Genomic DNA, 16,885 nt, shown 5'->3' on the forward strand with positions numbered 1-16,885 from the left:
TGCAACTTGCACAAACAAGCAGCTGATAGTTATGTGCATCAGCCCAGTTCTCTGTGTTGTAAATTCTAAGCCTATGGTGAAAGGCCACTCGAGCCCCGCCCCTGGTGCTATTAGGAGATAGATAAATTTGGGGCCAGGGATAAGCACGTCTACCAACATTCCTGATTTCTGATTAGATCAAGTAAAAAAAATCCATCAGCAACATTTTTCCAGCTTGTTTCCTCACAAGCAGGTGCTGATGTCTTCAACCCAAGCACAAGTTCAGTGACAGCTAAGAAAGTGGGTAGAAACCCACAATTTACCCCCTAAATCCATCTGGTTTCTGTAAAATCTGGACTGCTTGGAAGAGGAACAGAGTGATTGGAAAACTTGACCCCCAGAAGTAATAGGATTTTGGATTTAGTGGATAATCTGCTCAAAAAACAAAGAAGATTTCAATCTCATTTTGACATTGATATAAACTAGTGCAGAAACTCAATTCATGTAACTTGCATGAGGTATTCATTCTCTACATCTATAACATGCAATATAATTGGCATAAAGAAACAGTAAGATCTGCCTCAAATGTGCAGACTTAGATGCACTGTTCTGCAAAGAAACATGAGTCATCACATTTGCAGACCCTTTCTTTACCCACTTTGGTGTCACTACCGATGGCAAAGCATGGTAATGTGCAATACCTTGAAAAAGTGCAACATGGAAGGCAAAACACCAGGCACTATTCCCTTCAGACTGAGAGACCTTGGTATGCATCACTACTGCACAGTAGGATCATTACAGTTCAAAAACTTCCTTAGAGGGATGCGCTCCAAAGGCCTGGAGGAGCCGAGGTCTACAAATCACAGCCAGTCTGCTTATAAAAAAGTGTTGCCGTTGCTTCTCTGAGGAGGAGTGAAACAATAAAAGAAATGTATTTTACATATAGATGGCTCAAATCATAATGCTCTTTTACATCACTTTCTTGTAACCCATCTACGCGCAACTATTTAAACGTTTGTTATAAAGTATGTATGGGGTGAATCATCCAGCTGAAGAATAAGCCTAATTGGTCAAACTTCCAGCACACTGTGTGCTGAGCTATAGAGAATCATAATCTCATCTATTAGGAGATATGACAAGTTGCAGAAGCTATCAAAAATTCCTGGAAGAGGTAGCGTGAAATAAGAACTGTTGCCTGGGGACAATCTTTTCTTTACAATAATTAAAGAGCTCGGATCTGTCCTGTTCTGGATGAATGAAAAATATTCATGCATAAGCTTAGATTCTGGCTTTGGCTTGCTCATGCTAGAAAGCTTCCTAATAATTTATTAGACTCTTCAATAAAAGATAGCCAAAAGGCAGAATAAAGGGCATCTACAGATTTGACTGCCACGTCCATAAGGTCCCACACTTTCCCCAGAGACTCTCCTCTTCTCTGTAATGCAGCTATGACTCAGGATAAAAAAAAAAAAAAAGAAAAAAGAAAAAACCAAGAACTTGGGAAGTGTCCTTCTCTAAGAATGTTCCCATATCTAGTGATCAGAAGAGCTGAAAGTACTTCCCAGATTGAAAGAAGAACGTTAAAAAATGCTCCAAAGAGATACAAGTGAATGGGGAACACAGTCATAAATATGGCATTTTCCCACAAACACTCATTAATGATAGGGACTCACTTTGTCAAGTTTCTGTTTGAACTGATGATAATTTTACCTTTTGAGTGCAAAATAAAACCTCTCTCTTTGCAGTCTACTAAAAGTAGAGTAATGGCAGGCAGAAGATGACCTCTTGGCTATTTCTTTACAGTCGTACCATCCTGCCTGTTCCCCCAGTGCACAGGTATGAGGTGGAGACACATACTGCTCCTCACATGCAGTAGAACAGCAGTATCAAAATGGCTCCTTATGAAAATCCTTGAATTTAAGTATTATGGTGCACTCATACAAGTTGTACGTGGGGTGGAAGAACATGCAGTCTGACACGTGTTATTGGATACAGATCTCACGGATTTGGAGTGTGCTCAGCTAATAGACTGGCTCAAGTACAGGGTGATACTTTAATCAGTGAACTAGGAAGAAAGTGTGAATATTTCCAACACGTCTATTGGAAAGCTACACAAAGCAACCAGCCAGCAACAGAAAATACGGTGATCTCATTTATATTTTAAAATTGCAGCCAAACTGAGATAATAAAAGTATTTACTATGATTTCCTCTTACAAGAAACAAATGTAATATGATTTCATCAGTACCAAATAATAGGCTTGCTTATAACCAGAGGGCAGTATTTTTAATAACTTCACTAAAAATATAAACTGTTATAAAAATGTGGTGCAATAAAAAAAAGTACAAAAGGTAATGAAATATTACCTATTATCTCAGCTCATTTTTGTCAGAAAATAATACTACAAACTTAATATGATACATGGAAGCGTTATGAAAAGCAGGCAGGGAGAGGCTTATAGTCTTATCCAGCATTAGACGAGAGGCTGACTGATTAATAAGTTGACATTGAACAGCAGAGAATGGAAATCATATGGACTTTAGGGAAAGGAAATAGCTTAAAAATGAAACTGTCATGTTGCCAGGCTGCATAGGAAGAGCCACGGCTCCCACTGCCATCCCCACTGTGCAGCAAAGGGCAGCTTAAACCTTCATGTTGGTGCCAGTGCTGTGCATGCTCCCAGAGCCTCCTACTTCCCTGTGCTTGCTGCTGCATCAGTCCTTGTTCACACATGGGCAAAAGCAAAGGTCAAACAGCACAGAAAATAGGAATGGAAAATGTAATCCAAAAGAATTTGAATGCAACAGCAAGATGAGGACTTGAAGAAAGGGAAAAATAACTTATGGAAAGAGCTGATGAAAGGAAATACATCCTTTGTAGTGGATGAGCTACACTTCTAACTTTGGGGCCTTCAGAGCGCATAGTGTGTAGGCTTCATTGCTTTCTTAACTACCAGAGCTTTTGATGGCACCAAACCCTGGTCTAACACTCACACCAACGTTGTTCAGGGCTGCAGGATTAAGTTCTAAATACCCAGTGATGCACCACCACTTCCAGTATCAACAATAATGCCATTTATTGAGGGTCAGAACCCAACCCTTCCCAGAGACTCTACATTTTACTGTTGTTTCTCAGGCACATTGTGTCTGGTTCTGATTTGTATGTTGTTCATGATGGAAAATGTCTGTTGTGGTATCCAAGACTGGGGATTTCAGCATTGCTAATTTGCTGTGTACTTTACCAGTGGTAACAATGAACTTGGCTATGCATGCAGCAAGATCAGTGAAGAATTTAGTTGAAATCAATAGCATGTAAATCCTTTGTAATTTAGATCAAAATATGGAATCTCCACTGGAAAAAAAAGAAATTAGAAAAAGGAAGCTATACACAATTATTCACAGACTCCTTAGAAATAGATCATAGTTTTAAATATCATGGATGAAAGCTACAGAATTCTCCTCGTGAAATAAATTATTGAATTTCTGAATAGAACAGCAGCAGTACCATTCTGTGGTGCTTCAAAAAGAGTAGCTGAAATTTTTTCCTTTCAGTCAGTTCAATAAGCCTGATCCCTCTTTTTAGAAATGAAGAATGATAACAAGTCTTCCTAGATCACATTATAATTTTGAAAGTAATACTGTCTTCTAAATTACTAGAAAATAATTACAATAAACTTCTCTACTGCTAGCAAGATTAAGAACAACTAGGCCAAATGGAAGCTACTTCAAGCAATTATTCAGTTGCTTGGGAGAATTCCTGTTAATTGTTGAGAATCATGTTCCATTCTAAAAATGTATAAGCCCCATCTCAGTTTTTCAAGGAGAAGAACTATTAATTAGGCACTGCCAAGCCTCTACATTTTCTACTTAAATCATGGATATTTCCTCTGGCTTTAGAACTGTGAAATCATATCTTGCATTATTTTTTTTCCCACCTTTTATGCTCTGTGCTTTATTAAAAGCATCATATCTTTTCAATGAAAAGGCAGCAAATACTAGCTGCTACATGCTTGGAGTCTAATTTTAGGAGGAACTGAGCCATTCTAATTTGCTGCAGTCAACAGGAACTGAAGGCACTCAATAATTCATGAGTTTCTTTCCACGTTTCAGTAGAGCCTGTTGAAAATTTCTCAAGGAAACACTTTTCCTCAGAAAATTCTAATTCCTGTGAACCAGAACTGCTTACTGAACAAGTTATGCTTGGATACTTTCTAACATCTCTTCTTTTATCCAGTTTGAGTTTTCATCTATAATGAAATAAATGCATAATAAAAAAATATTTTAAATATTAACAGGGTTACTTTACTACAAAACAAAATAATTTCTGAAAGATGACAAACCGTTTCAATCCATTTTCTCCCTTTTTTTTCTTAAGCACAAATGTTTGAGGAGGAAAAAAAAAGATGAGTCTTTTTTTTTTTTCTTTTTTTCTTTTTTTTTTTTTCCACTTTCAGTTTGTGCTGGAAAACATTTTCATCACTCTTCCTGGGAGAAGAAAACCATTTCCTATAATATCTAGTTATAAAGGTATTTTCAAGCCCGTCCTAAAAAAAACCAGCTTCGTATTCACTCAGATAAACCTCTATTTGACACAAGTGATGACAGGAGCATTAAATTTGTTGTGTCTTTACTGTCAGTTTGATTTAGCATTTTTAAAATGAATGGCATTCACATCAGAAGGCAGCAGGATAATCATTTCTTACCTTTAGTCTTTCTGTTACACCATCAGTGAAACTGACTGTGAATTCAGCAATTTTGGGCACTCTGAGTTTTCCTTTGTTCTTCTGGTCAGGCTGATACTCTGTTCTTGTTTTCACAATTACCTGGAAAACATCAACACTTTTAAGGTTCCTGCACACAGCATATGCTTTTTTTGTTGTTGTTGTTATAATCTAAGCCATTGCTTTTCTACTCCAACTTCCCCTTGAACCTACAGCAGGATCTCATAACCGTCAATTAATACAAGCTCATAACTCCCTCAGGAACTAAAATACAGATAAACAGACAAGCAGATAACAGAGACATCAGACCATCTTAACACAGCTGAGAGCAAAATGCTTAAGCCCACTGTTGTTTAGGGTCAGGCATATAATTTTTATACAGTATTCAATGGACAGAAGATGTAAAACAACAAACAGCTCAAAGATAAGAAACTCGCATATTAAAAGCCCTGGCCTAACAAGTTCCACTAACCCCAACTTAAAGTTAGGCTGTTTGGCCTCTCATTTATTCAGGCTCCATATTATCAATATTAATCTCATTCTATCACCTTGGGTTTTCCCCAGAAGATCTCAGTGCCATTTGCTGACTAATCCAGTTCCTGCTAATCTTATAAAACCAAGGTGGCTTGCGCCAGTGGAGCCGTCTGCAAGTGGTTTTAAAAGGGTACAGACAAATTACCAAAATTGCATTTTCAATGTGCATTGAATTTATTTGTAACCTAGAATGATCCGAAAGATTTTGGGTAAAACGCATCCCACCACTGTCACCATGACAACCACAAACACAGAAAATGTAACACCTAATGCCAACTGCTCCCAGAGAGCTGTGCACTGAAATCAATAGTCCTGATGTATTAGTGAGCATATCCATCCTATTATACATGCCTAAAAGACTACTCAACCATGAGTCTGTGCAAGAAAACATTGTGAGAGGATGCCAGCACAGATGCTGTGTCTTAATCTAGCTAGGGAATGCTGGAGGAGGCAAAATGTCCATCCTCAGCACCAGCCAAGGGTTTAAACTCATCCCTGCAGAAGTGGGGTTGTGGCTCTGAGCAACCACGAACAATGGTGGATGCACAGCATTCCATCAGCCAGGTCCACAAGGCACAGAACAGTTTGGTGTGACTTGCAAGGCTCAGAGAGATTAAGTACATTAAAGCTCCACATGACAAGGCAAGCACTTCCATGTTCTGGCCTCCCATTCTTAATTACAGATCTACGCAGGTGTCAGCCTTGCCAAGGTGAGAATAAAACACTAGAGGAGGTCACAGAGGAGAAGTAAGGCAGATCCTAAAGCTCTGTCTTAGAAACAAAATCTTGAAGGTTTGTAGAGAAAGATTATAAGGCAATCTATGAGCTTGAGTTACCAGCTAATGAAGAACTTTTATGCAAGTGAAGACAGTAAAGTGTGGTTTGGACCACAGAAAACCCCAGGTATTTAATTTTCTAGCACTTAATGCCACATGGAAATCAGAGTGAGAGAAAATCAGCATGGAGTCATAAGCCAATTTTCTGGATTCAAATGCAAATCATTAAAGACTAATGAATATTTACATCCTTCAGTAAATCCCTCTCCATAACATTTACTGCAGCAGTATTTGCAACATTAAGTCTTGAACAGAGAATAAAAAAAAACACACAAATATATCTGTGTTAGCATTCTGGATCTCAGGACTTGTAATGACACAACGTACATGCTAGGATGTAACATATGGAGACAAGTTTGATTCAGCATATTTGGGATGAACCCTAACTCCACAGTGACTCTACTACTGAACTGACCCCTGCTGTGCTCTGAAATGCAGCCTGACACACTTTGGACCAAACCAAACAATGCTCCCTCTTCAGTCAGGACAAGGTTGCCCAGTTAGCTCTGTATTAGCAACAAGGATCAGCCCCATTCCCTTGCTCAAAAGAAGGCAGGTGTACTCAGGACTGCATACAGCTGAGCCCTAGCTTCCAGTCAAGGAAAGGCCTTTTGTAACCCAGTACAGTAAATTATAGTCAGCTATCAACACCTGCCAACCAGGGCTCAGAAACTCTGCTCACTCTGCTTTTAAACCTACCAACCACAATACCAAATTGTCACCAATCCATGCTTCCTGCTTGATAAATAATGCTGTTGCTAATAAAATCTTTAAATAGGATATTCCTATAAGCTCTAACATTAGGTCTTAGAGAAGATCCGTGCAGCAGAAAAAAAAGAAAAAAGAAATTAAAAGCCTGACATGTTTTAATATATATAATTGACTTTTTCTTCCACTCTTTGTCATCACATTCAACAAATATATCTTAAGCAGATAAGTATGAAATAATGCTTTCTACATACATGCATTTACATACATGCATGAGATTGAAAATAAACCCACTCAACCCTGCAATTAGGCATCAGGTCCAAGTCCAGTAGCAACATCTATCAGGTTTGGGAATAAGTGAATCAGATCAGCTCCCAGGGAGATCAGAAGCTGCTTGAAACCCAATTTGCTGATTGTGCCAGCAGTGAGATTCGTGTGCGTAGAACCACAGACATCATCGGTCAGTGTTCTGCAGGGACATTTGCAGAGGTATCAAACGGCTTTAGTAGAGGACCGAAGAAATACCTTAGCTAAATGCCTTTTGGCACTGCAAAAGCTAAATAGCTGCTCTGCAGAAATATCTTTGTCAGACACCTGGTGGAATTACTCAGCAGAAGAAAGGGCAGTCAGTGAGGTCTCCTCTTAAAGGAGAGCGCAGAAATAAAATGAGAAAGGAAAAACAGAAAACTGAAGACCTGCAGCGTGGGGGTAACGCTCAATATTGTGGCAGTAAGGATAAAAATGCAATTTTGCTGAGGGCTCTGGGCGCACATTTAGAAGAAAAGAGCTACGTCTTGTTCAGTCGCCTACAGTCTAAATAAATAAGGCAGAGTACAGATCCCTCTGGTGCAGCAATGCTCACCCCCTCCATCCAACAAGCTGCCATCAGGAAGCCCACGCAAAGGCTTCTGGAAATTGAGTTGTGTTCATCAAATGCTTGTGCCTCTGGCTCTAGTGAGGGCACCCCAGGCAGGGCTGCCTCGGCAGCACCTGGGAATAGGAGTGAGCACAGTCAGGTGGTAACGTACACATGGAAAGAATAATGAGTCTCATAAAGAAATATTTCCTATATTTTTTGCATGATTGCTGCTATTTTGGTTGTTTGTTCTGTTTTCACTTTCTACTTTTCTGACTCAGGTTGTGAGGGTGGGACAGGGTTTCTGCCTTCCCCCCCCTCCCCCCCCCAGTTTCCCTGCCATCACTTCTATTTCATTTTTTCTTCCCATTTTATCATAGAGAAAAAAAAAATCCCTGGCAGCGAAGTCTTCCAGAAATTGTAACCAAATTGCTGTTGGATGTACGGTAATAAAACCCCCACTGACTCCACAGCCATGGCAATGATCAGAGCTCGTTTATCACCGGCTGCCCCAGAGCAGTTCCATCAGAGACCAGGATCCTACTGTTTCACTGCAAACAAGGCACATTCATCTCACTCCACGACATGTTTCTTGGGAGAGGGATGAGCGTTTATTACAAACCACAGCAAACAACGATCCCGATTCTCTCTTCTTGTTCATTTTTTGCTGACTTTGGTAGAGTTGATCTTGACAGAAACTGGAGAAAGGGGATATAAAACTGGGGTCCTGTGTAGGTTACAATTCAAAGCAAACTGAAGTGGGAGAAATGCCCAGCACTTCATTCCCTTCTCTGCAATGCTATTACAGTGAAAATGTGCTGCAGTAAGAGGGTAACTACCAGAACTGGCAGCAGGGCTTGGTTGTGCTCCAGCCTCATGAGAACAGACAATAAACGTGAACAATCAAATCAGTGTTTAATTGGACAAGAAGTCTCTTGGATACTCCCAAAATAGACCATGAGTGCCTTTGCCACCCCTAGCACAGCAACACCATTCAGCCCATCCTCTGCACTTGGCTTCCTGAATTCTCACCTCCTCCTGCACACTCTCTAAATCTTAACTCATACTCCTCGTGATTAAACATTGGGCTGTTCTGGGTCACCATCTATAAAGGTGTGAGCTTTCTGTGGCAGAGAACTGTTACTCTTCTTTTCATTCATCACACAGAACAACTTGCACATCTACAAATAAAATATTAAAAAGCAAGAACTGTCCCACCAATCAGCCTTATGGACTAAGACTTTGTGATTGCTGGATGAATACCCTTAGAACAGTCTTGGATGCCTATCAGCCTTCCTGTTTCTTCATCTAAACCCTGATCCGACATATTCTTATGCCTCGTTATGTATTGAGTTCATGCACGAAGTAGAGCAGCCATCCTGCCAGCTCATCCCAGCACAGCTGTCTGCCTTTAAAGCCTGCATTGTGGATGGAGTCTGGATAAACATCATCTCAGAACATCTCCCTGCAAATCAGGCTGCTGTTATATCCCATTCTCAAAGTTTTCACACTGCTTCCCAGAGAACTTTCACTTTTAACTGCAGATACACTGTGCCATGGCAGATAAAATAAGGAGGACACAAACAAATTACCTGGGACTTTCCTCATTTTACACTCAAGATCAAACTGTTCTTTGAAAGTTGCTTCCTAGAGAAGTTGACAGAGGAGATTACAAGAACACAAGAGAAAAGGGCATCCACAGAGCAGCAAAAAGACACATCTAATTACAAGAATCCACATGCCAAGTCCTGGCAGCTTCCTCCAAAGCTAAGTTTATCTAGCATTTGAACTCATTAAATTCTAATTCAGTGAAGCTTTTAAGCTTGCACGTAGTCTTATTAACATCAGCAGGATTAGTCAGATATTTAATGTTAAGTGTGCATTTAAGTGCTTTGGCCAGATCAGAGCTTAAATCTGCTCCGATCACCTTCCCACAGCCAACTTTAACTATGAGGCACGGGGCTCCTGGGGCATTCTTCTGCAGGACCACACCAAGAGCTTCCCACAGCAGCATGGGCCCAGTATCTGCAGGGGCAGCCAGGGGAAAAGCTTAGTGATGTGCTGAGTCACACCAGCAACCCGTGGCTGCTGCTGACAGAGCTCAGGTTTTCATTAACTGGACAATAATAGCTCTGTATAAATGTAACACTCTTGGGATTAAGCACAGGCAAGTGATACGGCTAGGATGGGGAGGAAGCCAGATGCTATATGGAAAATGGCAGTCCTCTGCAGAACTGCTGTCCTTGGTCATTCTAGGATAGCAGATGCAATTTCACTATGTCTTGAAAGGTTTTTACTTTCTATTTGCTTTCTTGCATCTTCTGCCTCTTTTTTCCAATCCCTCAAGTGCCCAGTAGCAGTCTACACAGTATAAACTACGTAAATTACAAAAACCCAAACATAGCAAGACAAGCCACATTGATCACACTGGCCCACACAGGCAAGATTTTTCCAGTGATGCTGTCTGCTAAAACACATATTTATATATATGTATAAAAACGTACCAAACGTAAATATGCTTACTATTCTAGGCTTAACACTACTGACACCAGTGGAGTTAACAGGAAACCTTTCCTTGTTTGCGATGAATTCAGGACCAGGGACTTTCCCTGTGGTGCTGCTTTGGAAAATTATAGGTGTGCTGAGGCGAGAAACAACAGATCAGAAGCTGCATACACCAGCAGGAGACCCAATGTGGACAACCTTGAGACAGCAAACAGTAGGAGAGTCTGGGAAATCTAGACGTTTGGGATGCTGAAAGGAAAAGAAGGACAGCTTCTCACCAAATGGACTATATTAAAAGCATTTGCTTTCAGGGGGAATGAGCAGCCCAGACGTGAAATGTGACAAATGGAAAAACGCCACATTGAGCATGGAAACTTAAAAAAGATTTTCCTGCAGTGGGATGAAGTAAGTGTTTCAGAAAATGAACTGATCTGAATTCTGAGTCTTGTCTCGCACTGACTAAATGTAACATCATTTATTGCCACTTTATATTTGTGTTTGAGCTCAATGGTTTTCCCTGAAGAAATGAGTAATAATATTTAACATAACTGGCATTGTGAAAACTTTAAATTATTCATTTGGAAAAGGACATGCAGCCTTGCTGTAATTCCCACTTCACTGCCACGGTGCATGTAATATATTGTGGTTCAGGTGCTGCAAAGTGCAGACCATAAAAATTTAAAATACTACTTCCCAGGATTATTAATAATGAAGAGTCTCTCACTCAGAGTGGCTTTCAGATTGACAGAGGAGATAAACAAAATGCACTTCTCCTACCAAGGAGAAAGGTTTCAGCCAGGTTCAAAGCTGCCCTTTGTAGTCTCACAAAATGGTTGTAACGCACCCATCAGTTTCTTTTTGGTTCAGTCATGATCACTTTTAAATGACAATAAGACTCTCAGCTTGCAAAGACATGCTTGCATTCAATTCCATGCAAAGAGAGAACAGAAAATAAAATCTCACGCCACTGACATGGTGGTTTTCTTTGCTGTCATTACCCAACTGAGCATCAGTATCTGAGAAAGACCTTTGACGGAGTCCCAGCTGCAGCGTGCTGTCCAGGTTACTGATGATAGCAGAATGGTGACCCCCCAGTCTTGGCACTAAATCTGCTGTCACTGTGTCTGTTTCTATGTGTATGTGCTACATGCCAAAGGATGGCTAAAATTCACCACCTGCTCCTACACAAAAATCTCCAGTGACCTACAAGTCTAATCTCACACACAGCCAGCCTCAAAGGGCAAACGAGCTGTGCACAATGCCAACAGCAGCTGAAGTTAAAATACTTTGTAGTAAAAAAAGCGTAAAAAAAGAAATGAAAAAAAAGAACATGTTTTGGGGCTTAAAACAATCTCTCTTTTTACAGGCTTAGGATGGAACATCCATGGAGCAGAGCAGTTCTGTATCTACCAGTGCACCTCCTGTATGTCCTTCTGACACTTGCACGAGCTTGTGCTAGAAATAGGGCACGCTGGTCTGTATGGATCAGTGATCTGAGACTGCATGGCAATCAACTATTGCAGATTCCCAGATTTACAGACAATTAGTCTTTAAAAACTTTCCCAAATAATTGCAGCTATGTCCCACCCTGTGGGAGAGGCAGCAGTGATTCCAAAGCTACCAGATGATATATCTTAGCAGGCAGACGTCCCAGAGATTAATAATAAAATGGGTGAGTTGGATGGATGCAATTCTAGTCCCCATGACACCCCTACATTCTATCTGAATGCACAAAATGCCTGAAATACCATTCAGCAAAAGGAAAAAAAGGAGATAAAGGGAAAAAGGAAAAGGATGTCCAGTGATTAAATCCACAGCCTCCATAGTCAATAAAGAAAGGCACATTCCATGGGAAAAGGCTGCTTTTTGCATTTCTCTATATCAACTCATCTAATGAGTGTTGTACTAAAAATGATCTTCACAGAGGATGGTAGGAAAAAAGCGTTCTCTTGAATCAGTGCCAGGAGGATATTCCAGGCATAAGGAACATCACAAAAGGACAAAGACAGCGAATGTAATCAGCCCTGGCATCACCAATGAATGGCAGCACAGAATGCCGAGGCTGCACTGGGAGCTGAAAGCAGCTGAGAAGGGAAAAGCACAGCTCATAAACAAAGAGGTGATTGGAAATTATTCAGTTAAGTCTTCCTACAAATCCCAAGGTTACTACAACCAGCAGGAACCCATGGGAGGCTGTGAAGGGGCGACAAAAATTGATTTCTATAGGTTCAGATGAGGAAGGGTGCAGCAAAGCAGACAAAAGAACCAATCGCTCAGCAGTAGTGACAATAAAATTGTCCAAGGTAAATCAGCAGAGCTCCATTGATTTCATTTAAACATCACAGATTTACACCAGTCAAGAATCCTTCCCAGTCTTACTTCGTACACCAGTAAGCAACTGGTAAGTTGGGTTCAACCGACAGCCTTGCTGAAATAACTTACACCTCCAGCAAAGGCATTGCGTCTTTAGAATAAAGAATGGATTGCAACAGGCTTAACCAAACACCCATACCCCAACACATTTTTCCTGTGCCCATTTCTGCTGCTTCTGCAGAACACAGCTGTGAGAAATGCAGTGCAGACATAATGGGGTTTAAAAGAAGCAAAGGAGCTCACATAAACAGGCATGAGCTGGCCTTAACTTGCCTAATTCAGACACCAACCGACAGCAGTGCTGTTAAGGAGAGACATTTCTGCATGGGCTACACAAATCCACAGCCTCCATCCTCCAGAGCTGCAGCAGCAACACGTTATCTGTATGCAAGCAAGGTAGCTGCATGCTGCCAGTGCCTGCGCAGGCTTTGAGCACACTGCGATTGCAGCACAGTGTTGCCTGGAGTGGACACAGAAACCAGAGGTGGTTGGTGTGTTAGGGGAGGGCAGCCAACAGCAGCACGTCCAGAGAAGAAGAGCACAAAGCGCCAATAAGGGCTGCCCGAGCTGAGCAGATAAAATCAGAAAGGTTACCCCAGAAACACAGCACTGCCAGCGCTGAGCGTTGCTGCAAATATTTATTATAGCTTAATGAGCAGAGGCGGTGTTTACATCCAAACACACATTTAGAGGACAAATGGATTTGCACAGTGCAGAAGGGGGACAAATGTCAGCAGGGAGGAAGGCTCAGGCTCGGTATTTGTGGAGATTAGACATCATTCCCCAGATGCAAGAAGGGAAAAATGAGGCAGGACAGCCCACCCATTCCTTCAGATTTGCAATAAAAGATATAAAAATTTTTTTCACGCTTTCTTTCCCTTTGTTCCCTCCTCCTTCCTTTTACTCTTCCTTCTTTCAAACGCCTCCATCACTAACCCTGCACCATCACTTCTTTTACCGTTTGCTCCCTCCCACTGAACTCCAAAGCTCTCCAGCAGGGCAAGCAGGAACCCAACACCCAGAGCCCCCAGCCAGCGGCAGGGGGTGCTGAGCTCTGCCCATACAATGAGCAACAGCACTTCAAACCATCCCCACATTGCCGTAGTTTCTCTGAGGGCTCTGCAGAAGGCAAGCAGACATCAGGGCTTCAGGACAGAGCTGCATGTATTCCCTAGGGCACAGGAGCCTACTATTAAGCCTACTATTAATTATGCGTGCTCAGCTGGCCAGGACAAAACATTATTTTCTGCTAAGCCGATAGGGACAGGCTACGAGCTCAAGGGACCCTCCTGATTTTCAGGAATTCTTGATTACACCATATAAAAGCGCAGCATGGGCTGCAACCACAGAGGATAAGCAATGGACCATAGGGTGGGAAGCACATTTGAAGAGAGCAGTTCCATCAATTTTGTTTCTTTCTTGTGCTGATGGCAGGAATTTGTCACCAGAAAAATGATTTCTCAAGCCTCCAGATGCATTCAGAATGAAGAACAATGGACCACATGATAAGCCTTCTGCAGCCTTCCCCACAAAAGACACGCTGGATGTTTTTTTCAGCCCTGACAATAGCTTTCATGAACTTCGGTATTATGTAAAATTAGGATTTTTACTGCCAGAACAGAGGCATTTCCTGCAGGATTACCACTGAAGCCGCTGTGACCAAGAAGTCCCCGGTTGTTGGTCTCATTTAAGATTTCAGTGAAGCAGTGTGGGCTGTGAAAAGCCGCAGATCAGTTAGGATTATCATTGTAGGGACACATCACAATTACAGCCAAAGCATTTTGCCTACGCCTAGGAAAACAAGTGAACAGCAACCCTTCTGCCCTCTGCTCCTAAAAGAAAAAGACTTCTTTGTTTTGCTTTTTTGAATACAAAAGAAATTACATTCGGAAACACAAAAAGCTAGGTCAAAGGCTTGACACCAGTGGCAGCTATTATTCCACCAAAAATGATTCAAGAGTGTCTGTCCCTGCCTTCTGCAAATACTCACCAGAAAGAGTAGGGAGGAGCAAGGGAAAAGCTTGGTGATAGTTAATAAATATAAATGCATACGAGGCTTAGCACCCTAGGGGGAAAAATTACCATCTTGGGGATATTTTTCCCCTTTCAGCCATACAGCTGCAGACAGAATGTTGATGCTGCAGAAGGAAGAATGTGAGCCTTTGCAGGAGACATCCTTGCTTGGTGCATCAACATCAACAGCATCAAGGTGGGAATCAGGGGGAGCTGCCGAGCTCACAGCACATCAGAACACAAACTAGTTAAGGAAGCGTGCCCAAAAGGACAGCCAGTAAGTTAATGCATAGCTTTAAGTATTTCTCCCCTACACCACATGATTTATTCTAATCAAGAACTGTCTGAAAAGAGATGGGTTTCAGGAATTACATCACATGAGCAAGTCTCATTTTGATGGCCTTACTCTGTATCCTTTCTCTGAAAGTGGAAACAGACACAAAAAAATCATTTGGAAAGAGGTCAAGCTACAGGGAAACAACTACAGAGGCCAACTCCACTTACAAAAATATTCTTAAAGCAAGGAAAAATTCAGATATCTAAAGCCCAGAAAATGATTTTCAGTCTGTAGATGCCATGGGCTTTGTGGGTTGCTTTTCAGGAGATACACAGATTAGTATGCTGACAAACCACAGGTTTGTTTTTCTTTGACATGCTTGCATGTGTCTAAGACTGAGCTGGGAAAAAAGCAGTGGTCTACGTATTAACAGTGCTTGAAAATCTTTGCTGTGCACCATACACACACAAAGCGAAGGTGTTACTGCACACAGTAATAGCAGTGGGCTGCCCAGCACAGACCCAATATATCTTGGATCAGAGCCTTCCTCACTTCACTAGACTGGAGCTAGAGCAAACACACAGACCCAAGCTACTGCCAAACCTCCTCGTTCTGGTTTTGATGCACCCTAAATTGAAAAACAAAACAGGCAAATCTGGGTTGAGAGCTTGCAGCATCATAAATGAAGATATCCTCTAACGGCCAAGATAAGCCCAGAAAAAGGAATGCGAAGCAGGTGCTTGGGTATTTTTCCCCCTCTAGATTTCAGCTACAGGAAAACGTCAGGGGGTACAGCCCTTTGTTGCAGTGGCACAGGGGATGTTCCTTGAAAGAAGCTTGGAGGCCAGGAGCATTGCCTCCTGGTGGATAAAAGCGAGCAGCAGTGGATTTGCATTTAGGAAAACGACAGTAAAACCCGTCTGAGTTCATACACACAGATCCCAGCACCAAACTGCTTTTACCTCCAGTGATTTCTGCAACATTCCATGCAAGAGGTACAGGAAGCACCCTGGTTTGTGCTGCCTGTCTCACAAGTCAAAATCAACTGCTGGCAGGTTTGGCAAACACACAGAAAAACGTCAAATTGATTTCTGTATTGTGTTGGCTTTTTCTTTTTTTTTTTTTTTTCTATTCTTTTTTTTTTTTTTAATAATTAAATCTGCCTACTGACTGCAGGGCAAGTCCAAACAAAAATTCATTCTGAAAGACTTGAAATCCATGTTTGCTCTACCTCGGGCTCACAGTCTTACTGAATTCAGTAGCAGCTTTGCTTTTCCAAGTACAAAGCTTAAGTTTCCCCCACCACTTAACCTTCAGCCAAGCTTTTCACCTAAGGCCCCACTCCTTATTATCAAGTCTTTATGTGAACCCTTTGCCCCAGGGTGAACTCACTCTCACAGAATCTGTTCTACAAAGTGCAAAGGAAACAGGCAGTGAATTATTTTGCTTTTATCACAAATAATCTCTCCTTTTGGTAACAGATCTTCAGTTACTGTCAACTCTGGGTCTACTGCACACAAGAGCTGAACCACAGCCTGCAGGAATCAATACCATTGACTCTAATGAGTTCTGAATCATGCTTAGCTCTCCTGGAGATACATCCCACTCTCCCAGCAAAGAAAAATACAGATGTCAGTAGATGCACTGACACTAATGTATGCTAATGAAGGTAATATAACCTAACAACATGTGAATTATCGATGTAGGCATGTTGGAACAGGAAAATCAGCACGGAATCACACCGGACCAATACGCTCCAATATTTGTGCACCAACAGGCAATTGGAATGTGATGGTCATGAGAACAGTCATTACCACTTTATTAGCTTGAAAGGATTTTTGTTAGGTTGTCCATGTCTCGCCTGATAGACTAGTCATTATATTTCACATCATGCAACGGTGTGTGATATCAATAAGCCACTTGTACCAGCATCAGATGAGTTACTGTTACACACCAACACTTTCCTCTGACCTTCCCAGACATTTGTCATAAACCATATTGCTTTGCCTAAGTTATTTTGCCTAATTGTTATGATGAGAGTCATTGACAAAGGCCAGTTTATCCTCTCATTCACAACAATTCATG

At 41.5% G+C, this 16,885-nt stretch overlaps 1 protein-coding gene across 1 annotated transcript in view; it reads right to left on the reverse strand.

Annotated features, from left to right (window-relative positions):
* Window positions 1-16,885, reverse strand: part of NSG2 (neuronal vesicle trafficking associated 2) — a 35,668-nt gene that overhangs the window by 16,881 nt on the left and 1,902 nt on the right. The window contains exon 3 of the mRNA XM_052685111.1: window positions 4,681-4,800. Coding sequence (XP_052541071.1) covers window positions 4,681-4,800 — 120 coding nt within the window. The remainder of the gene's footprint in view (window positions 1-4,680; window positions 4,801-16,885) is intronic.

The sequence above is a fragment of the Tympanuchus pallidicinctus genome, unplaced genomic scaffold, assembly GCF_026119805.1.
Source record: "Tympanuchus pallidicinctus isolate F22 unplaced genomic scaffold, pur_lepc_1.0 scaffold21, whole genome shotgun sequence".
Lineage (NCBI taxonomy): Eukaryota > Metazoa > Chordata > Aves > Galliformes > Phasianidae > Tympanuchus > Tympanuchus pallidicinctus.